Here is a 25,520-nt window from a genome sequence, read left to right on the forward strand (position 1 = left end):
TGGAAGAGGATGTAGATGAAGATGAAATGGGCGATATGATACTGCGTGAAGAGTTTGACAGAGCACTGAAAGACCTGAGTCGAAACAAGGCCCCGGGAGTAGACAACATTCCGTTAGAACTACTGATGGCCATGGGAGAGCCAGTCCTGACAAAACTCTACCATCTGGTGAGCAAGATGTATGAGACAGGCGAAATACCCTCAGACTTCAAGAAGAATATAATAATTCCAATCCCAAAGAAAGCAAGTGTTGACAGATGTGAAAATTACCGAACTATCAGTTTGACTTATCTTAGAAGAAAGATTAAGGAAAGGCAAACCTACATTTCTAGCATTTGTAGACTTAGAGAAAGCTTTTGACAATGTTGACTGGAATACTCTATTTCAAATTCTAAAGGTGGCAGGGGTAAAATACAGTGAGCGAAAGGCTATTTACAATTTGTATAGTAACCAGATGGCAGTTATAAGAGTCGAGGGGCATGAAAGGGAAGCAGTGGTTGGGAAGGGAGTGAGACAAGGTTGTAACCTCTCCCCAATGTTATTCAATCTGTATATTGAGCAAACAGTAAAGGAAACAAAAGAAAAATTTGGAGTAGGTATTAAAATCCATGGAGAAGAAATAAAAACTTTGAGGTTCGCCAATGACATTGTAATTCTGTCAGAGACAGCAAATGACTTGGAAGAGCTGTGTCTTGAAAAGAGGATATAAGAAAAACATCAACAAAAGCAAAACGAGGATAGTGGAATGTAGTCGAATTAAGTCGGGTGATGCTGAGGAAATTAGATTAGGAAATGAGACACAGTAGTAAAGAAGGTTTCTATTTGGGGAGCAAAATAACTGATGATGGTCAAAGTAGAGAGGATATAAAATGTAGACTGGCAATGGCAAGGAAAGCGTTCCTGAAGAAGAGAAATTTGTTAACATCAAGTACATATTTAAGTGTCAGGAAATCGTTTCTGAAAGTATTTTTATGGAGTGTAGCAATGTATGGAAGTGAAATGTGGACGATAAATAGTTCGGACAAGAAGAGAATAGAATCTTTTGAAATGTGGTGCTACAGAAGAATGCCGAAGATTGGATGGGTAGATCACATAACTAATGAGGACGTATTGAATAAAATTGGGGCACAACTTGACAAGAAGAAGGGACATGTTCTGAGGCATCAAGGGATAACAAATTTAGCATTGGAGGGCAACATGGAGGGTAAAAATCGTAGAGGGAGACCAAGAGATGAATACACTAAGCAGATTCAGAAGGATGTAGGTTGCAGTAAGTACTGGGAGATGAAGAAGCTTGCACAGGATAGAGTAGCATGGAGAGCTGCATCAAACTAGGTCTCAGGACTGGAGACTGCAACAACAACAACAACAACAACAACAACAACAACAACAACATGTCTTCACCACCCCACACCCCCTCCCACCTCTGTTATGTACAGTGCATTTAGCTTTCCACCCTTATTATCTCATGCATGATGTTTTAGCAGTAATTTCTGTCTCCATATTACCCTGTCTCCCACCTTTTTAAGCTCTCAGGCTTTGAAATCTTTTCCAATGCAGTCCCCAACAATCAGCCTTTCCTTCTCGCCCCATACAGTAAGTCTCCCTTGACACGCGGTTCTGGGTGAATTGCCCGAAATTTACCCCCTTTCCCAGTCCTCTCCAGTCCTTTTCCTTCACTCTGCTTCCTTCTGTCTGAAGAAGAAACCACTGGCTCTGAAAGCTTGCCGATTACAACTGTCTTTTATGTGTGTGTCCCCCTGCAGTCGGCAACACCTGTATAAGACAACAAGGTTTCCTGTAGGCTGCTTCCTACTGTTTGTTTGTTGGATGCTTATGCTTTACCTATTCACTTAATTTTTCAGTTCCCTTCTGTAGCACCATGTTTCAAATGCATCTTGTTTACTTCATATCAGTTTTCCAATACCCTATGTTTCACTCCTACATAATACTGTACATACACTGAAGCACCAAAAGAACTGGTATAGGCATACAGAGAGATGTAAACAGGCAGAATATGGCACTGTGGTCAGCAGTGCATATAAAAGGCAAGTGTCTGGTGCAGCTGTTAGGTCGATACTGCTGCTACAGTGGCAGGTTGTCAAGATTTAAGTGAGTCTGAACGTGGTGTTATAGACAGTGCATGAGTGATGGGACACAGCAGTTGGATTTTCCAGTACGACCCTTCCATGAGTGTACCATGAATATCAGAAATCCGTTAAATCATCAAATCTCTGACATTGCTGCAGTTGGAAGCATTCAACAAAACATCATCAATATGGGCTTTCGGAGCCGAAGGCTCACTTGTGTTCCCTTCATGACTGCATGATACAAAGCTTTATTCCTCACCTGTGCCTGTCAGCACTGACATTTGACTGTTGATGACAGGAAAAATGTTGCCTCATTGGATAAGTCTCATTTCCAATTGTATCAAGTGGATGGACGTGTATAGGTATGGAGACAACGTCATGAATCCATGGACCCTGCATGTCAGCAGGGGACTGTTCAAGCTGATGGAGGCTCTGTAATGGTGTGGTGCATGTGCAGTTGGAGTGATTTGGGACCCCTGATATATCTATTGTAGATATGACTCTGACAGGTGACACATCCGTAAGTATCCTGTCTGATCACCTGTATCGATTCATGTCCATTGAGCATTCTGACAGACTTGGGCAATTCCAATAGCACAAAGCAACACTCCACACTTCCAGAATTGCTACAGAGTAGCTCAAGGAACATTCTTCTGAGTTTAAACACTTCCGCTGGCCACCAGACTCCCGAGACGTGAACATTATTGAGCATATCTGGGATTCCTTGCAACATGGTGTTCAGAAGAGATCTCCACCTCCTCATACTCCTACGGATTTATGGACAGCCCTGCAGAATTCATGCTATCAGTTCCCTCCAGCACTACTTCAGATATTAGTTGACTCCATGCCAAGTCATGTTACAGCACTTCTGTGTACTAGTGGGGGCCCTACACAATATTAGGCAGGTGTACCAGTTTCTTTGGCTCTTCAGTGTGTGTGTGTGTGTGTGTGTGTGTGTGTGTGTGTGTGTGTGTGTATTTAAGTAGATTATATATTCAGTATGAGGAATGAAATAAATGTGCAAACCTAAGGAAGTTCCTTACAACCACCTGGTTCTACAACTGCATTACATTTTCTTCGTATTTATTGTAAAGTCTGAGAGCATATATGACTTCAATCTTACAAAAACATAGCCCACAAAATACCACACACAAGGTAATATACAATTTTTTTCTTACTTTGCTCCAAATTTACTATAGCTTTAACACAAGCTGAATTCCTGGTTTTGGTCTCCAGAAGGTAATAACACATTTCACATTTTGAATATGAAGAATTTTGGAAGTGTATATTGAAATACTTACTGGTGTTTAACCATTGATAGGAAAGGTATTACAAGTTGTGAGAGTTGTAAATGTTTACATATTTCAGTAACCATGTTTAACGTTTTAGTAAGTAGTTCTATCTTGTTATAGTGGATCAGTAATAGTTATCCAAAAATCAATATACTGTCATGTGTAAGATGTTTTCTGACTCTGTTTCAGGTGGATCAACAAACCCATTTTTGCAGAATGGTGGAGGTGGATACAGCTATAGAAGTCATATTTTAAATGACGGGCAGAACTCTGTTGATGAAGAAGAAATCATTCGTAGAAATTTTCAGGTATGTTTCATTATCAACTTCGGCCTCAGTCATAGCTGACAGTGTGATTTTGTAGTTGGCATCTTCTTCCATAAAATATCAGTTTCTTGGTAGATTGTATTTTCCAAATTTTTGTAATAGTTTACTCTTAGTACATTGATAGATGGCTATTCTTGACGTGAGTCTCAGAATTGTAGAAGAATTCCCAAAAAATGTTATCATCTAATGTTACCCAGACAACTGATTTCATTGTGACAATGAGGTAACATCCAAATTGCTTACAAGATCGACAAAATACTTACTACTATCAATCATCATGAAACATTTCCAGCTACATTGTCCTGCCAAAAACCTCACATGATAGAAAACAAGTGACAAAAATTTCATAACAAAATTGGTTATAAATGTCACCAACATAGACAAGTGTTACTACAAAATGCTACAAAAATCTTCTTAAATAACATAATGGCCAAAATTCTTTAAAGATTGTCTGTTCCCACTGTATGTTATCATGTCATCCTTTGGTGAAACTGGAAAGAGAGCCACTGAGACTTCTTTAGTTATTGCGTCAGTGACACTGCCATTTAAACTGTTATAGGATCCAACATATTAATTATACTGACTATATTTTCCCCAAGTATGCACTATAATATTTAGTGCTCAACCATCTTTCACCTCATCTTCTTGTCATTAAGCCATTTTTTCTACCCTTATGTCCCATTTGTGATTCATATGCCAACAGAGAAAAATTGCAACACCAAGAAGGAGTTGTGAGACATAATCAGAAGTTGATATAAATGTTGCTACATGTGAAAGATTATGTCTATTCAGATTTTGCACCAGTCCCATAAGAGTGGTGCTAGTAGTGCCACTGTGAGAATGCAGATCAGGTTTGTTTTAAATACACACACTAACAGTAGTGAGTGTTCATTACCTTTGAGATGGGTGATGATGAATCAATGGTTGTCAAGAAAGCCTTTAAGATGACTAAGATGCCATTATCAACACCTCACTTAGTATGAATGAGGCTGTGTAATAGGGCTTATGACAAGCTGTATGTCCCTTTGGTGATATTGCAGAAGGACTTAGCATGAATGTAACCACTGCACATGACTGCTGGCAGCGGTGGTCATGAGAACATACAGTCACAAGAAGAATGGACTCTGGATGGCCATGTGGCACTACTGAGAGGGAAGATCATTGTGTTCAATGTGTGGCTCTGCCACATCATACTGTATCTGCAGCAACAATTTGAGAAGCAGTTAGCACAACTGTGACACAACAAACAGTTACAAATTGGTTACTTCTAGGACAGTTCGGAACCAGATGCTGTGCAGTGTGCATTCCATTGATGCCAAACCACTACCATTTCTGACTTCAGTGGTGTCTAGTGAGAGCTCATTGGATGGCAGGTGGAGTTTTGTTGTGTTTTCTAATGAAAATTGGTTCTGTCTTTGTGCTAGTGATGGCCATGTGTTGGTTAAAAGGAGGCCAGTTGAGGACCTACAACCAGCCTTTCTGCATGCTAGAAACACTGGATCTACACTTTGAGTTAAGGTCTGGGGTGCGATATCATATGACAGCAGGAAGACTCTCATGGTTATCCCACACACCCTGACTGCAAAATTGTACCTCAGTCTGGCAATGTGACCTGTTGTGTTGCCATTCATGAACAGCATTCCAGGAGTTGTTTCCCAACAGGATAGGCTCACCCACATACTGCTGTCATAACCCAACATGCTCTACAGACTGTTGACACACCCTAGCCTCCATGATCGCCAGAACTGTCTCCAGTCAAGCATATATGGGACATCATCGGATGACAATTCCCAAAATTTCATTACTCTACATTAATTATTTTTCGCTGTTGCAACTTTTTTTGTGATTGTATTTCTTAAGCTGGCCAGTTACCAGCTTAAGAAGACCCAAAATATACCCAAAAAAGAAATCTACTTTCAGAAATATATTAAATTCACAGAGGGACAGATGAGTTGAACAGTATTCACTTTCACATCACAGCTTACAGATATGTATAAGCTCCCTGAAGCATGGATTCCTCCTTGTGTGAATAGAAAATTAAAAGTAATTACAGAGTGTAGAGAGGCATTTTATTTGTCATTCATCCCCTGTTCCATACATGAATCGAATGGGAAGAAATCCTAATATGTGACACAGCTGGAAATGCCATGCATTTTATAGTGGTTGCAGAGCGTAGATGTAATAGTGGTAGTAATAGTAGTAGTAGTAGTAGTAGTAGTGGTAGTAATTCTAGTCATTGGTGGATCTCTTTACAAGGGTACTGGGCATGTCTTGGTATTACAATTTAAAAAGAACAAAAATAAAGCAGTTCACATACATAGACATTTACAGACCTACAGGTATAGTGTAACAAGGATGGAACAGGTAGTGGACCATCCCAGATAGTGTTTGAAATAATTTAGAAAAACTATAGGAAACCAAAATCAGGATGGCTGGATGAAGACTGGAGGCCCCACCCTTCTGAATACAAGGCCACTCTGTTTAAAACAGTGTTACCTCATTTGGTTTACCCCTGTGTACATCAGTGTTTTGCAAATAAGTTACAGTATTTATGATGTTGTTGTTGTGGTCATTAGTCCAGAGACTGGTTTGATGCAGCTCTCCATCCTACTCTATCGTGTGCAAGCTTCTTCATCTCCCAGTACCTACTGCAACCTACATCCTTCTGAATCTGTTTAGCGTATTCATCTCTTTGTCTCCCTCTACGATTTTTACCCTCCACACTGCCCTCCAATATTAATTTGGTGATCTCTTGATGCCCCAGAATATGCCCTACCAACCGATCCCTTCTTCTAGCCAAGTTGTGCCATGAATTTCTATTCTCTCCAATTCTATTCAATACCTCCTCATTAGTTATGTGATCTACCCATCTAATCTTCAACATTCTTCTGTAGGACCACATTTCAAAAGCTTCTATTCTCTTCTTGTCTAAACTATTTATTCTACACTTTTCACTTCCATACATGGCTACACTCCATACAAATACTTTGAGAAATGACTTCCTGAGACTTAAATCTATACTTGATGTTAACAAATTTCCCTTCTTCAGAAACACTTTCCTTGCCATTGCCAGTCTACATTTTATATCCTCTGTACTTTGACCATCATCAGTTATTTTTTCCCCAACTAGCAAAACTCATTTACTACTTTAAACGTCTCATTTCATAATCTAATTACCACAGCATCACCCAATTTAATTCAACTACATTCCATTATCCTTGTTTTGCTTTTGTTGATGTTCATCTTATATCCTCCTTTCAAGACACTGTCCATTCCGTTCAACTGCTCTTCCAGGTCGTTTGCTGTCTCTGACAGAATTACAATGTCATCGACGAACCTCAAAGTTTTTATTTCTCCTCCATGGATTTTAATTCCTACTCCAAATTTTTCTTTTGTTTCCTTTACTGCTTTCTCAATATACAGATTGCATTACATCGGGGATGGGGTACAACCCTGTCTCACTCCCTTCCCAACCACTGCTTCCCTTTCATGCCCCTCGACTCTTATAACTGCCATCTGGTTTCTGTACAAATTGTAAATAGTCTTTCGCTCCCTGTATATTAACCCTGCCATAGTGCATTTAAAATTAGCTGGTGATGCCGTTGCCTTAGTAACACCAATGGCAAGTTGGCTTTCCCTACCACACCACTAGCGGTTCTGTTAGTAAAGCACCCCTGTTGCCACACAGTGGATGAACAGTACCACCTGGTGTCATGTGTTAGAGGCATCTATGTTTACTAGCTCTCAATGCAAAGTGATATTTTCTGGTGTTGAAGTGTTCTACAGTTGTCAAGTATTGCGCCCAAGTGGTTTGTGTTGGGGTTGCACTAATAACAGTGGAGCACGTCTGAACATGAGACTCCCAATAAAAATGGTCATCCAAAAACATGTCCACCAGCTGTGAAGATAAAGTTCTGTCGCAAAAAATTCCTCCGAATTTGACAATAGTAATGGACAATGTGGATACCAGTCGGATGTGATGGATAAAGCTCCAAAAAGGCAGTGAAGGAAAGCAGCTATTTTTATCTGAGTACAAAGAAATGTTCGATTGATAAAGTTCTGTAAGGTGAAGTTAATGGAATTTTTAGTATTGTACAAGCTAAAAACTCCATGCTTACCATGTTGTTGAAATGGCTAACCCTAAAGAGCATAGTTTAATCGGGCCTCCTCTGTATGCTACTCATTTAAATCTATATAGGGCTAGATGAAAAGTAATGTGGCAAAAAATGACAAAAAATTTATGCTCAGTGAGGTTGAAATGCTGACAAAAGAAGTCATTGCAAATGTTACATCCAAGGCGACATGGATTGGTGGACTGTGTCGAGTTCTGAGTAATACATTACTTCTCTTGTTGCTGTGTTTACTTAAACACAGCAGACTTTACAGGTATACAACTCACTAACACTCTAAAGCAATTGAAATTGTGGCAGAATCCTAAAACAGCATATTATTAAACTAGCAACTGAGAGTGAGAATAATCAATAGTTATGAGAAAACCCATTCTCAGTATAAAAATAAATGTGCAGCATCTTCACTCTCATTGTTGAAAACCATGGAAATTATCATTTTAATGGCTATTGATGCTCCTTAAAAATTACAATATTTCATGTAAAAAAATCTGTAGTTGCTTGAATATCACGGTAGGTACGGAAGTTCCTCATATTAATCATACGACAAAATGCTCTATATTTTGCATCCTATCATTTGCCAAAATCTTGTTTTGATAACTCATACGGTTTATGAGACATGAGCGATTGATGAATATTTCATTCTGGCATTTTCACTGGTGAGTCCGTTCGTGATGGCACCCTTTGCATACATTCCATTTTTCTGACACTGGAGACATATAGTTATATCCTTTGAGGCTTAAAGAATAATTTAATATGTTATCTAAATTTCATATGCAGTAACATTTGACCTAACACACACCAAATACAAATTCACAGCGATCCCTGTTTTTCACTGCAAACTTTAAGAATTTCTGCCAGTAGTTTAGCTAATACAGAAATATCACAATAACTATGACCATTAACAAAATGGTAGGTAATTCATCATGAAGCTGGCCAATAAAGCTATAAGATGTGCAGGACTCAGAATTTATTACCTTGTAGTTTCTTTAAAATTGATTGAGAAAGACTGCAGATTGGCGAGCTTGCACGGCTTACAGGTTGCGCGACGAGGAGGCCTAGTGTTAGTGTCGCCTGCTGACGCATTCAGCACATACTGGCAGCTGTGCTTCCATCCACTTGCTCCATACCGAACTGTCAAAAGTCACAACTTATTTTAAAAGGAATATAATAATGAAAAAGGATAATGCTATACTGTTCATTCATCTCTCGTTCCACTCACTATACATACATCGTTTCGTAACACTACACACACACAGTGATGTGAGGACTATTTTGTGTTCTGGAAATCCTCAGTTGCTGGCATGGAAAACTGAATCATCATTCCTCTATAATAAGTGAGATGTTGAGCTCAGGAAGAGAATAAGATGTTAGTATTGTACATTGCATAAATTTGGGAGTCGATTTTTTCCAGAAAAGGAAAAAAAAGAAGGACATATATAGTGTGAAAATATCATGTGAACTGTTAGATGTTTTATTATTATTATTGTTGTTTATTTGTGTAAGACTTTTTACCAAATCCCTACTCTGTGTTGTCTAAGTAAGCATTCAATATGTAGAATGTATTACTTAATGGTTAATTTTTAATTGCCTTTTTAAGTAGGCTGTTTTAGCAATTTGTTTGATCTTGTTTGGTAATTTATTGTACATTTTTATTCCTTGGTAGAAAATGTGGTTTTGAGTTTTATGTTTATTCTTTCATAGTAAATGTAAGTTCACTCTAGATCTTGTTCTGAGATCATGGGCAGAGCTGTTTGTGTAGTAATCACCAATCTCAGTTTTGTTTGTTCAACTGAGTTCAGATCCCCAGTGTTGTGAACAGATCTTTACAATGAGCTTGGCTGTTATTTCTGGTTGTTATTCTTGTGGTTCTTTGCTAGATATTTTAAGTATAATCACAGTGAAGCTTTGTGAAAGAACACACTATTTAATGGAAAGCAGTATGTGCACTGCTATTATTAAACACACACACACACACACACACACACACACACACACACACACACATAACAACCACACAGTAACAATAATGACAAAAAGTAAAGAGTAAACTGTCAATGTCAGTTTACATACCTTAACATGTCCCCTTAAATTGACATTGACACAGAATATGAAGTTCCAATGTGCAGCTACTCTTTCACTTATTTTACAAGGCCACAGTTTCTTATGCAACTTTCATGTCTTGCATCACTTATGGTTTTATAAAAGCTTCAGTTAACATGTCTTCAGAAGGCAGATTTTAAATATTAATAACTCCTGACTCAACACTATTATTAAAAGGATAGATTGCTACTCACTGTAAAGATGAGATGCAAACAGGCATACCGAAAAGACTACACATGAGCTTTTAGCCAAAGCCTTCTTCAGAAAAGTAAACATATACACATTCACACAAGCAGGCACACCTCATGCATACATGACCAGTATCTCTGGCCACTTAAGCCACAGTAGGTATCTACCATTTTCAGAATATTATTGATAATACATCTGGACTTTCCATTGTTTGATAACACCTGACTCAACGTCCGTTCTTATAAAGTGATATTTTGGATCTATATGCTTGGATCTGGAATTTGTGACTAGATTATTGGCTAACTAAAGGGTTCCTTTACTATCACAACATACTTTAAGTGAGTTTATTATGAAAAGGGAAGTTGCTACTTACCATATAGTTGAGATTGAGATGCTGAGTTACAGATAGGCACAACAAAAGGACTCTCACAATTTTATATCATTCAGCCGTTAAAGCCTTCATCAACAATAGACCAGTAGACACACACACACACACACACACACACACACACACACACACACCCACACACACACACACACACACACACACACACACGAAAATGCAACTCACACTCACAATTGCAGTCTCAGGCAACTGAAGCCCCACTACTGTCAGAAATCTGGTTAGGTCATTGTTGGAATATTCTTTTACATTTTGAGACCACAGAGCCTCTTGACACTTCTGCCTGTCTACTTTGCCAACAGAGCTCTGAAGTTTTTAAGTATGTGTATGACACTTAAAAAAAAAAAAAGAAAGATGAACTTGCACCTGGAAAAATCATCAATACATGTGAGAAAATAGCAATTTATGCCAATAGATGCTGTCTCCATTAGTCTACACAAATCAGAATGTGCTAAGTCCAGAATGTTTCTAGAATATGTGTTGTGCTCATTTTGCATGGAAGAGGTGACTGTTTTGCCATGATACACAACTCATAAGTAATTTTGAGCACAATAACATTACTTAATCCTGTTGAAACCTTTACCAATTTCAGCCTACTTATGTGATTCATATGTCATAGACTGCAATTCCTTATAAATCCACCATCACTTGTGTAGTATCATTATTTCAGTTAATTTGTGTTCAAACAATAGATGCCATTCTCAGGTGATGTTTTGGAGAATAGTTCACTTTCTGCATCATAGATGAATCCACCTTTGTTTGTTGTGTGTCACTTTATACTCTTTCCATCCAATTTTACTAACTGACTACAAAATCACAGCTGGGTTTGGACTGTGAATGACATGAGACACTGCTTGCCGTTTCATCACCAGTATAGAAGATCAGCTAAACACGCCATAAGTCTTTGGTACTATGCTATCACCTCCACACTGATCACTAAGCTTGGTATTATGAAGCATTCCTTCATTCTCAGTGATGTAAATCAAGGCAGAAGATTCCAAATACCATCTCTCCATTTCATGAGACTGTAGAATCAGCTGCAAGAAAGGCTTTCTTGTGTTCTGACTGTTTTCTGGGTACATTTCCTTTATTGTTATTTCTTGTTCAGCTTCCTCCTGTTTCAGCATTGCTATAACAAAATTTAGCAATACAGTTGGGTTTGTAGCATTTACCAGTGATGATAGAGTTAACAGGACCCACAGGACTTACAGTTTCCTCAAAAAATATATGCCCCTATGATAGTCAACTCGCAGCACATAGTCACCTTTGCAGAATGATGTGGTACTGGTTGATGTGCATGCAGATTTTCCATTGTCCATTTTCTACAATTCTGCATATTCACATTTCCTTGGAGAGGGAAATGGGCTCCATATATCCACAGAATCTTCCATGGCCATTCATCATCCACTTCCATGCAAACAAGAAATTCCAGACCGAATGTTTGCCTTGCTGACAGGTCAGCAGCAAGCAGCAATCGAACATAGGTGATTTTGTATGGATAGAGATGCAGGATGTTTCATAGGATTTTATGCACTATGCTCACAGGCATATCCAATGTACAGGCAATTTCCCATGTACTGCATGTTTGCACACCACTGTTTGATCCATTCTGCAATGTTGTGGCCACATCTTCAACAGACATTGGATCAACTGCTTTCCTCCCTCTGCCAAACTGCACTTCAAAAAATGCTGTTCTTATTTTGATTCATTTCCTCCAGACCCCTAGCAGACATTGGACAAATGCCTTTTTTCGTATCCTTGAATGTTTGGGACTTCTGAAGGGCTACTGGTGCAGTCACCATTCTTGTAAAAGAGCTTTACCAGCAGTGCGTGATGCTTCATGGAGACAGTCATGTTCAGTATCTCTGATGCAAGATGAGGAACACCATGGTCTGTACACTCACTGCGACTTCATTTCATTTAACTTAAATACAGTCATTATGATTCAATCACAACAGTTATCTACTGATTTGCATTTATCTAATTTGATTCTGATTAATAACCTAAGCAAGCCCACTTTATGTGTAAGCCCAGAGTCTACAGATACTTTTCCCAGTGTCATCCTAGCTTCTGCTGCCATTTTTGTCCCTTATGTGGGAATAATTTGTCTTGTCCACAAAGAGTACAATCTGTGAAAGTGCTTTTCTGTCTCTTTTCTTCCAAGAATTGCCTAGTTTCATCACATCCAAAGGAGAGGTCCCTGTAACATCTCCCAGTTTGCCATTGACTAAATATACCTTCATAGTAAGATTCCATGTCAAATCATTTTCTCATCTAATCAACTTTTCAACTGCTGGGAGTCTAGATGAGGCCTGGACATATATTATAAATGACAGTCAGCATATGCAAATGATCAGTTGATCTAAATAAATTTGAATATTGTTGCTGCAGAATTTTTGTTGTTGTATTATTATATTGTCACATTTTAGTATATTATACAATATTTTGAGTTTTCACATTAACAAAGTCTAAGTTACATTGTTCACCCAAAATACAAAAATATGTCCAATTACAACAGAGGCATGTTTACTACTACTTCACTCTGTGATAATAACCATATTCCAAAGGCTTTACCATTTTTCTTGACAAATGAATCACTATTAATTTTGATTATTATTTTATAAATGGATCCAGAAGTAAATGTAGTAAACAGTATTAGATTGCATAATTAATAATAGTGTGCCAAATAATTCATAATTTCAAATGTTTCTAAAAAAATATATAATAATAATTTTAGCTGTACTTATTGATTGTAACATTGAAAATAAAGTAATTCCTTTTCATAAATTTTAGCTTGAAATATACCATACTGTGTATAAAATTATATGAAAATTTTCAGAAATGCATCTGAGATAATATTGACCTGTCCAAAATTCAAAAAATAACACTGCTGTTGACAACAAATGTTGAGGAAAAGTAATGCTAGAGGGGGATGTCCCATTACAACTTCTTATTTTCTAACATTCATAAAAAGTTGCTTTCACACCTAGTTCTGGGCTCATAAACTTCCACTGGACATTTTAAGTGTACTTGCGGCGAAAGCTTTGTGAAATAATGTTTTATTTAATGAAAAATCAGTATGTGCGCTACAATGCCTACACCTACATAAGCACATAAAAATCACAAAGTAATAGTAACAACAAGGTGTAAAGAGTAAGTTATCAATATCAATTTAGAAATCATAATACCCTTTTTTGTAGTTTCAAAATTGTGTTATTGTTCTGTGCATTTGTTCCCAAGAAAAGAGATAGCAAAGAACTGAATGTAGAGGTGAATAGTATCTAACTAAAAGATCTTGGAGGTTATACACTGATGACAAGACTCTAACATGCAAACCTCCAGGTGTCAGACACTCAGATCAGTACCAAACGTTGTATGTTGACAGAGTATCAACCAAAACACTGAGTTAGTTCATGCTATGTGCTGTTATCCAGTAGAACATGGGCAAACAGTAATTAAAAGTAACACCAGAATGACAGAAGACAGGAAAAGTGTATTTGTGAATATTTTCTGTGTAGATCTTGTGTGGGTGAGTTGGTACAGTTCAAGGTCATTTTGCCACAATAGTCGTGCTTTCAGAACACACTAACGACAATTTTTTTAACTGTTTATGCCTGAAACTGTTATATGCGAGAACATTTTCCTGACATGTAAAAGTGCTTTTTGGAGTTTGTAGCAATGTTCTTTTGGCAGTCTGTTTTCACTTCATTAGTTGAAAGCAGTAAACCTACAGAATACATTTGTACTAATAGGTGTGGTGTTCTGTCAGACATGTGTGACAGAACAGACACCACTCATGATGAAGCAGCTAGTGCATTTGTAGTTTTACAGAATAAATGTAAACAATCAAATAAAAAAAGAAACAATTCCATCACACATGCAGAAGCATTATTAGTCCCGTATAACACTTTCATGCATAATACAGTAAAGAAAGAAGAACAAGAAAAAGAAAAGGTCAAAGGTCATCATTGAGTTTAAACCTAAGACCCTTGGTACAATGATTGTGAATGTTCTACCAACTTATCAATGGAACCCATATGTAACACTTACTCACAATTGTGCTCATTAGTTCTGGTGTCACTTTTAATTAAAGTTTACACCCACTCGTCTGGACGACAACATGTAGTATGTACTAAATTGGGGTTTTGGATGATACTCTATTGACATACAATGCTTGTTACGGATCTGAGTGTCTGACACCTGGAGGTTAGGGCGTAGGAGCATAACATGCTGATACCATTCTGTTTGTGAGTATCTTTGTGTGTTCACATCATTTCAACTAAGAACCAATATTCATTCCCAGAAATTTTGCATTTGTTACATGATCTATAGAGGTATCACTTACATGTAATTTAACAATGTTGTTTTCCTTTTCAAACTGTAACTCATATCATTTCCTTTTTTTATGTTCAATGCCACATTATTGCTTATTGACCAATTGTAAACTTCCATCATGGTTTCATTTGCTTTCTCTGTAAAGAGTTTCCTTGTTTTCTCAATGACAACTGATCAGTGACTGTGATCACTAAGAGAATTTTTTTGCCATGACTAATGCTTCTGGGCAAGTCATTGATGCATATTATGAAACAGTGTTGGTCCTAAAATGCTAGCCTGAGGAACTCCTATATTAATTTATTTAGGCTCTGATAAGTATTTTACTAAAAGCTTATACTTATTTGAGTTATGTGTTATCTCTTCTCTTAGTCTCATATCTGCGAGGTGTGAGCAGAACCATTTATTAGCTACCTCTCTTATTCCTAATGCTTATTATTAGTAGAATCTTATGGTCAACCATATGGTCCCCCTCCTCAGGGGACACCATCTTAACATAGCACTGTCCTTGCTGGGCTATGCCGGTGGTAGCTTAGCTACCAGAAGGGTCACCCAAGCTGGACAGGCCAAAGGGTAGGAGCCAAACAAAGTGTGTCCCACAACACTCTATCACTCCCCCTTTCCTATCCCAAACCTGTCTTCACCATGTCCTTTTCCTGTCATTTCCTGTTATATGTGGAAAACCTCAATGGCAGTGACAGTGGAGAAAGAGTCTTTTGGAATGGTGAAGCTAGCAGAAGAGGCACCTGTTCTCTTTGTAAACAAAAAGAGTGCAAGTAGCGAATGTACCCCAGAGGGGCAGCTACAGACAGTGTCTGACTCATAGGAGCAACTGATTTTAGACTGGGCAACCTACTGCCTATGTGGAAAGTAACGGGAAACTACCACATTACTTTCCCAAGCAATACATGGTATGTCTCTTCATGTGAAAGATTCCAGAGTTAAAACTTCCCCTCATTTGGATCTCTGGGACAGGAACACATTGAGAGTAAACATATTTGAAAGGAAGAAAGGTACAATGAAGGAAAGAAAGATAAGGACTGGAACATGGAATGTGAGGACACTAATGCAAGCAGGAAAGCTAGAGAATGCAAAACAGAAGATGAAAAGGAACAGATTAGATGCCCTTGTTTTGTGTGAAATGAGATGGGGAAAGAATGGGGAGATGGAAAGTGGAGATTATAAGTGCCTTTACTCAGGAGAAATCAAGAGTGGTGAAAACGGAGTAGGAATATTGATAGGGCTAAAGCTGAAAAATAAGGTAATGATGGTACAATATATTGATGGAAAACTGATTATGATACAACTGAAGGGTAGTTCAAAAGATTTGGTGTTAATATAGGTATATATGCCAACCAGCCAGCATAGAGATGAGGAAGTGGAAGAATATTATGAGAAAATACAAGAACACATCAAGTAAAAAAAAAAAAAAAAAAAAAAAATAGAAATGCTTGCATTTTCATAACGGGGGCTGGAATGCAGTGGTAGGTGAAGGAAGAGATGAAGATAAAGTAGAGAAATTTGTATTAGGAATAAGAAATGAGAGAGGTGAATGACTAATTAGTTTCTGTAAAGAAAATTCATTAGCAGTGGGTAACACATTATTTGAACATCACAAAAGGAGATGCTACACATGGATATCAAATTTGAATAGGGGGAGATATCAGCTGGACTACATACTGATACAAAAAAGGTGAAATTGTTTGAAGAATGTCAAAGCTTATCCAGGAGCGGATATAAATTCAAACCACAACCTAGTAGTGGGAGAAATACAAGTGAAGTTGAAAAAAAAATCTGGAGAGGCAAAGCAAAAGTAAGACTGAACATAGAAAGACTCAAAGAAGTAGGAAAGGCACAAGATTTGGAAAACAGATTTACGGAAAAATGGGAAAGAGGTAGTGCTGATGAAAATATTAATGAAAAATGGATAAAAATGATGGAAGGGCTCATGGACTCTGCCAAAGAAGTACTAGGAATTAGAGTATACCAAACTACCAGGAAAAAATGGATAACAGAAAACATGTTGAAAAAGATGGAAGAGTGGAGAAAGTGGAAAATTGTAGAAACTGAAGAATTCAAAAATACTAACAGGAAACTGAATAATGAAATAAGAAGAGAAACTGAAGAAGCAAGGTAAAAATGGATGAAACAGAAATACAACAAAATAGAGAAAATGGAGAAAGAGGGAAAGTATGAAATGATGTATAGACTGGCTAGTGAGATACTTTTTGAATGTAAAAGGAAGAGGAATAACATGGAAATAGAAAGAGTGAGTAGTACTCTAGCAGAAGAACCACATGAGGTTTTGAACAGATGGCAAGAATACATTGAATGTCTGTATAAGGGGAAAGAAATACAAAATGAAATTGAGATTGAAGAGGAGCAATAAGTACCGGAAGATGGAAAGGGATTCACCATCTTGGAAGCAGAAATAGAAACGGTGCTGAAGGAGATGTAGAATAGGCAGACATGTGGAGTTCATGATTTGCCAGCAGAACTGTTGAAGAGTGTGGGAAACAAGGCAAGAAAAAAAAAGTCTACCTCTGTAATGAGATAAATGACAAAGGGGAAAAGCCTGAGGTCTTCCTTGCATCAGTTATGGTACCAATAGAGAAAAAGAGAAACACTAAAAAATGTGAAGAGCATAGGACCTTCAGTTTAATTTCTCATGCAGCTAAAGTGTTGCTGAGAGTGTTGAATAGAAGGCTATATGGCAAGCTGGGTAGAGGGATTGCAGAGGAGCAGTTCAGATTTAGAAGAGAAAAAGGAGCAAGAGATGCTATTGGCCTGTTAAGAACTACAGGGGAAAGATATATGGAAAAAGTCAGAGAAATCTTTGTTGTTTTTATAGATTTAGAAAAAGCTTTTGACAGAGTTCAGTGGAACAAGCTGATAGATATTTTGAAGATGAAAGGAGTAGATGGGAAGGCAAGATGACTGATACAGAATCTATATTTACACCAGAAAGTAAGGATAAGGATTGGAAATGAAGTGTCAGAAGGAAGCAGCATTGGATGAGGTGTTAGACAAGGTTGTTGCCTTTCACCACTGTTGTTTAATGCATATCTTGAAGAGATTATTGTGAAAAGCTTAAATGGGAAAAGAGGAATATGTATTGGTGGAAAGAGAGTAGACTATATAAGATTTGCTGATGACATGGTATTAGTGACGGAAAGGGAGTGGTCAGTGAAAGACATGCTGAAGGATCTGAATGAAGCTTGTGTGGAATATGAGATGCAAAGAAACACAGCAAAAACAAAGAGTATGGTCATCAGTACAAGACACAGACTGTCCAATATTAAAATAGGACAAGCTGCCATTAGCCAAGTAAGTGCATTTAAATATCTTGAAAGCATAATAACTGAAGACTTGAGATGTTACCAGGAGGTGAAAACTCAAACTGCCATAGTGAAGGAGGCATTCACCAGAAAAAGGACATTGTTATGTGGCAAATTAGATAAAGGTCTAAGGAAAACGCTTGACAAATATTTTGTCTGGAGTGTGCACTATATGGGGCAGAAACATGGACACTGAGACGAGAGGGTGAAAAAAGGTTAGAAGCATTTAAGATGGGGGATGTGGAGATGATAAGCTGGATGAAAAGAGTCAGTAATGAAAGAGTATTGGAAAGGGTTGGTGAGAGAAGATGTCTGCTGAAGGTTATAAGAGAAAGGAAAAAGAACTGGTTGGGACATTCATTGAGAAGGGAGTGCTTGCTAGCAGATGCTTTTGAAGGACTGGTTTGTGGGAGAAGACTGAGAGGAAGAAGGAGATACAAGATGATAGATGACATAAAGGGAAGAGGAAATGATGCAGACCTGAAGAGGATGGCAGAACTACCATGTGGAAACCTGCCTTTTGGCAGAATGAATGGTAAATAGTATCAAAAGCCTTAAAAATAGATAAAAATATTCCTATGGTTCACTTATCTGTATCAAGAGGATCAATTGCCGCTTTTGTGAATTCCACCGTGGCTGGTTTCATACTTCCATTGCTTTGGAAAACAGTCATTTACATAAAAGATTGTATTCATTCAAGTAATTCATTAATATAATGTAAATGTAAAGAAGGAAAGAACTGGGAGATGCAGTTAATAGTGTATGGTCATATCATTCAGAAGGCAGGTTAAGGGGGACCAGTGAAGTACAAGGAGGAGGGGGGGATTGGATATGACGAAAGTGTAACCAGAGGGGTATATTGAGTCAGTCGAGTGATAATTATTGTAAAGGAAGTTAACAGGCATGTATTTCCATTTTTTTCTGTGGTAGCAACTTTTTGTATCACAGGTTTGGTTTTGTGGAGTCTCACAGTTGTGGACTGGCTGATTGGAATTTCTTCTTCTTCTTCTTCTTCTCATAATGTTACAAACCTGCATAGGACTTAGCCTCTTCAACAAGTTTCTTCCTTCCTGCCCTCTCGAGTGCTGTTCTCTGCCATTCTCTAACTTCTACCACATCATCTATCCACCGCTTTTGTGGCCTTCCTTTTTGCCTTCTCCCGGGTGGCATCCATTCAAAAACCTTTTTAGTTGTTTGTCCAGTAGCCATCCTAAGGATATGTCCAAGCCAAGTTATTCTCCTACTTTTTATTATGCAGTTTCAGCACCTTGTATGAGGTGATCCAGCCCAGTGTTCATTCTAGACCTCCAGAAACCATTGTTGTCCTGAATTGCCCCATAGATCTTGTGCAGAAACCTGTGTTCAAACATTCTGAGCTGCACTCTTTAGAGTCCGTGTTTCACATCCACAGGTTGCAACTCACCTTATCATGACATAAATTTGAAGTTGTTGTTGTCTATATAATAATGTAGAGGCCAACAATTTCTTAAATGTGTGGAAGCATCTATTACCATGTAGGAGGCACTGTTTTGTTTCAGTTGACATGGAATTTGTCCAATTAATATCAAATCCCAGCTAATCAAAGTTTAGCACATGTTCAAAATTGAAACCAGAAGCTGATTGTTTATTCAAGATATTATTTCCCTTTTGAAATTCATGTGTTTATTCTTCTGTACAGTAATAGCAAGGCCTCTAGGTAGTGTGGCTTCTTTCAGCTCACCTATTGTTCTCACTGAGACTCTTCTTTATTAATAATAGCTGCATGATCAGCATATGCACATATCTGGGTTGACTTTGTGCCTTTGTAACCAGACATTTGAAGCTTTTGAATGGCTGCTTTCTGAGTTAGGTTAAAAAGTATTGTAGAGGGCATCCCCTTATCTGACTCCTTTGTTAATGCTAAACCACTCACACTGCTTGGATAAGTGAAACATACTTAGATGGTATACCAAGCAGTAATAAATCATTTAGCATTTCTTTCCTATCTAGATTATCAAAGGTTTGCTTGAAGTCCACATAGAGGTTATGAAGCTCAATATTATACTTGTATGCCTTTTCATGTGTTTGCTTCAGCACAAATATCTGATCTGTTATTGACCTATGAGATTGACTTTCATACTGATACTCCCCCAGAATCTCTTCTGCGTATACAGCTAACCTGTTGTAAATAATATGAGGGAGGATCTTATAAGTTTCATTTAGCAGTGTAATTCCTCAGTAATGTGAACAACATGTCTTGTCTCCTTTCTTATTGATTGGTAGGATTACCCCTAAGGACCACTCTTCTGGGATTCTTTCCTGGTTCCGTATCAACTTGTTAAGTTTGTGGATTCACTTATGGAGACCAGTTCCTCCATTTTTCAACAGTTCTGCAGTTATTCCATCAGTTCCTGGTGCTTTGCATTTTTTTAGACACTGCAATGCCATTTGTAATTCCTCTAATACAGGTTCCTCCATCTCTGTATCTGCACTGTAATAGACTGGCTGCACTCTTCTGGTAGGATTGCCCTCTTGAATTCCCTTGAAATATTTTATCTGTCTGTCCAGAACCTCTTCTTCGTCCATCAGCAAATTTCCCTCTTTGCCCTTACATGCTGTTATGCTGGGTCTCCTCCCCCCCCCCCCCCTCCCCCCATGAACCATGGACCTTGCCATTGGTGAGGAGGCTTGCGTGCCTCAATGATACAGATAACCGTACCGTAGGTGCAACCACAACGGAGGGGTGTCTCTTGAGAGGGCAGACAAACATGTGGTTCCTGAAAAGGGGGCAGCAGCCTTTTCAGTAGTTGCAGGGGCAACAGTCTGGATGATTGAGTGATCTGACCTTGTAACACTAACCAAAATGACCTTGCTGTTGTAGTACTGCGAATGCCTGAAAGCAAGTGGAAACTACAGCCATAATTTTTCCCGAAGGCATGCAGCTTTACTGTATGATTAAATGATGATGGCATCCTCTTGGGTAAAATATTCCGGAGGTAAAATAGTCCCCCATTTGGATCTCCGGGCAGGGACTACTCAAGAAGACATTGTTATCAGGAGAAAGAAAACTGGCATTCTACGGATTGGAGTGTGCAATGTCAGATCCCTTAATCGAGCAGGTAGGTTAGAAAATTTAAATAGGGAAATGGATAGGTTAAAGTTAGATATAGTGGGAATTAGTGAAGTTCAGTGGCAGGAGGAACAAGACTTTTGATCAGGTGAATACAGGGTTATAAATACAAAATCAAATAGGGGTAATGCAGGAGTAGGTTTAATAATGAATAAAAAATTAGGAGTGCTAGTAAGCTACTACAAACAGCTTAGTGAATGTATTATTGTGGCCAAGACAGACACGAAGCCCATACCTACTACAGTAGTACAAGTTAATATGCCAACTAGCCCTGCAGATGATGAAGAAATTGATGAAATGTATGATGAGATAAAATAAATTATTCAGGTAGTGAAGGGAGACGAAAATTTAATAGTTATGGGTGACTGGAATTCAACAGTAGGAAAAGGAAGAGAAGGAAACGTAGTAGGAGAATATGGATTAGGGCTAAGAAATGAAAGAGGAAGCCACCTGGTAGAATTTTGCACAGAGCATAACTTAATCATAGCTAACAGTTGGTTCAAGAAACATGAAAGAAGGTTGTATACATGGAATAACCCTGGAGCTACTAGAAGGTTTAAGATAGATTATATAATGGTAAGACAGAGATTTAGGAACCAGGTTTTAAATTGTAAGACATTTCCAGGAGCAGATGGGACCTGGATAAACTGAAAGAACCAGAGGTTGTACAGAGTTTCAGGGAGAGCATAAGGGAACAATTGACAGGAATGGGGGAAAGAAATACAATAGAAGAAGAATGGGTAGCTTTGAGGGATGAAATAGTGAAGGCAGAAGAAGATCAAGTAGGTAAAGAGATAAGGGCTAGTAGAAATCCTTGGGTCACAGAAGAGATACTGAATTTAATTGATGAAAGGAGAAAACACAAAAATGCAGAAAATGAAGCAGGAAAAAAGGAATACAAACGTCTCAAAAATGAGATCGACAGGAACTACAAAATGGCTAAGCAGGGATGGCTAGAGGACAAATGTAAGGATGTAAAGGCTTATCTCACGAGGGGTAAGATAGATACTGCCTACAGGAAAATTAGAGAGACCTTTGGAGAAAAGAGAACCACTCGAATGAATATCAAGAGCCAGATGGAAACCCAGCTCTAAGCAAAGAAGGGAAAGCAGAAAGGTGGAAGGAGTATATAGAGGGTCTATACAAGGGCGATATTCTTGAGGACAATATTATGGAAATGGAAGAGGATGTAGATGAAGATGAAATGGGAGATATGACACTGTGTGAAGAGTTTGACAGGGCACTGAAAGACCTAAGTTGAAACAAGGCCCTGGAAGTAGACAACATTCCATTAGAACTACTGACAGGCATGGGAGAGCAGTCCTGACAAAACTCTACCATCTGGTGAGCAAGATGTATGAGACAGGTGAAATTCCCTCAGACTTCAAGGAGAATATAATAATTCCAGTCCCAAAGAAAGCAGGTGTTGACACATGTGAAAATTACTGAACTATCAGTTTAATAAGTCACAGCTGCAAAATACTAACATGAATTCTTCACAGATGAATGGAAAAACTGGTAGAAGCTGACCTCGGGGAAGATCAGTTTGGATTCCGTAGAAATGTTGGAACACATGAGGCAATACTGACCCTACGACTTATCTTAGAAGAAAGATTAAGGAAAGGCAAACCTACGTTTCCAGCATTTGTAGACTTAGAGAAAGCTTTTGACAGTGTTGACTGGAATACTCTCTGGGAGGAAAAGGCTATTTACAATTTGTACAGAAACCAGATGGCAGTTATAAGAGTTGAGGAACATGAAAGGGAAGCAGTGGTTGGGAAGGGAGTGAGACAGGGTTGTAGTCTCTCCCCGATGCTATTCGATCTGTATATTGAGCAAGCAGTAAAGGAAACAAAAGAAAAGTTTAGAGCAAGCATTAAAATCCATGGAGGAGAAATAAAAACTTTGAGGTTCGCCAATGACGTTGTAATTCTGTCAGAGACAGCAAAAGACTTGCAAGAGCAGTTGAAAGGAATGGACTGTGTCTTGAAAGGAGGGTATAAGATGAACATCAACAAAAGCAAAACGAGTATAATGGAATGTAGTCAAATTAAGTCGGGTGATGCTGAGGGAATTGGATTAGGAAATGAGACACTTAAAGTAGTAAAGGAGTTTTACAATTTGGGGAGCAAAATAACCATTGATGGTCAAAGTAGAGAGGATATAAATTGTATGCTGGCAATGGCAAAGAAAGCATTTCTGAAGACGAGAAATTTGTTAATATCGAGTATTGATTTTAGTGTCAGGAAGTCGTTTCTCAAAGTATTTGTATGGAGTGTAGCCATGTATGGAAGTGAAACATGGACGATAAATAGTTTAGACAAGAAGAGAATAGAAGCTTTCGAAATGTGATGCTACAGAAGAATGCTGAAAATTAGATGGGTAGATCACATAACTAATGAGGAGGTATTGAATTGAATTGGGGAGAAGTGGAGTTTGTGGCACATCTTGACTAGAAGAAGGGATCGGTTGGTAGGACATGTTATGAGGCATCAAGGGATCACCAATTTAGTACTGGAGGGCAGCGTGGAGGGTAAAAATTGTAGAGGGAGACCAAGAGATGAATACACTAAGGAGATTCGGAAGGATGTAGGCTGCAGTAGGTACTGGGAGATGACGAAGCTTGCACAGGATAGAGTAGCATGGAGAGCTGCATCAAACCAGTCTCAGGACTGAAGACCACAACAATAACAACTTGCTGGGTCTATATTCTTGAGCTTCTTCTTTAATTTTCTTATAAAACATTTTGCTCTCATTCCTTTGGTAGTGCTCTTCTATCTCCTCTGTCTTTCTCCTTATGGATTCCCTTTTTTTCTCCTACACATCCTTGCTGCTTCTATCCTCTTTTCATATATAATGCCTGATTTGATCTTGTATTTTGCTGCAAACATATCAGTCTTGCTTCCTTTCTCTGTTTCACTTCCTGTCTGCATTCATCATCATATCGGTCTTCATTTTTACGTCTGTTTGTTTCCCCCAATATTTCATGTGTTGCTGTCAGAACAGCATTTCTAATTGAGTTCCATTCTTCTGCTATATGCTCTTCACCATCTTTTGTTTGTAACTCCTATCTCAATCTGTTCTGATGCTCTTGAACAGCAGACCTATCTTTCAGTTATTCTATATTACATTTATTTACTTTGGTACTATTTCCTTTGGCAGCCATAGCAAGTCTATGCCTCATTTTGGCTCCTACTAGACAGTGGTCAGAATCATAGTTAGCTCCTTGGAAAGTTGCACATCTTACATATTAGATGCCCACCTCTTTGATTCCAGTACATGGTCTATTTGATTTGCTTAATTTGATCCTGATATTTATGAGGTCCCTTTGTAGATATTTTTCCTTCGGAGCACGTACTTACTGCCTTTAGTTTGTTTGCAGAAGCAAACTAGGCTACCCCCATACCATTATTACTTGTTTCCTTGTGCAGAGTTTCCTTCCCAAACACACTTCTGAAAGCCTCTTCTTTGCCAAGTTTGGCATTATAGTCACCAAGGATGATTTTGGAGTAATATCTATTACAAACCTCCTGTAGCTGATTATAGAAATCATCTCAATGTCTTCATCTGATTCTTCTCTTGGTGCATATACATTCACAAAGGTCACATTGTGAAATTTGCCTTTGGTACACAGAGTAAATATTCTTTTGTTATGTGGAGTGAAAGCAGTAACAGATCTATGCATTTCTTTGGAGAATACAGACCAAACTCCATGCTCCCCTTGTCTTTTGTCTTTTCCTTAATAATATAGTGAGAATTTATGCCTATGAATCTCACACCTTCCCTTCCACCTGATTTCCTGAAGTGCACCAATTCCCATTCCATACCTTTGTCTCTCTTCCACAGTACTATTCGTAGGTCTATCTGCAGCAGTGTACACACATTCTGCATTCCAAATTTAAGCGCTGGTATATGTGTATTCCTGTTCCTTGGTGCAATTTGTCTTCATAAGGGCAGTCTGACACTCCCTGTTAAACTATTCATGATAAGCTTTTTACAAGGCAGGGTGTGAGACATGCTTCATCTGGCTCCTCTGTTGGTGCTAGTCAAGCTTGGGTGAACCCTGCCAGCAGTTATGCTATCGCTGACATAGGCCCCAGCTTCTTCAGAGTTAGCAGGTTTCCTGCCTAGCATATAAGATGCCTCAAACAAGATGGTATCCAGTGGGGAGCATTGGGATTTATGTAGGTGAAAGGCCTATTTTTTTTTTTT

At 38.4% G+C, this 25,520-nt stretch overlaps 1 protein-coding gene across 1 annotated transcript in view; it reads left to right on the plus strand.

Annotated features, from left to right (window-relative positions):
• Positions 1-25,520, plus strand: part of LOC126188556 (major facilitator superfamily domain-containing protein 6) — a 375,350-nt gene that overhangs the window by 343,127 nt on the left and 6,703 nt on the right. Inside the window, exon 12 of the mRNA XM_049930156.1 lies at positions 3,571-3,689. Coding sequence (XP_049786113.1) covers positions 3,571-3,689 — 119 coding nt within the window. The remainder of the gene's footprint in view (positions 1-3,570; positions 3,690-25,520) is intronic.

Source organism: Schistocerca cancellata, chromosome 5 (assembly GCF_023864275.1).
Source record: "Schistocerca cancellata isolate TAMUIC-IGC-003103 chromosome 5, iqSchCanc2.1, whole genome shotgun sequence".
NCBI classification, from domain to species: domain Eukaryota; kingdom Metazoa; phylum Arthropoda; class Insecta; order Orthoptera; family Acrididae; genus Schistocerca; species Schistocerca cancellata.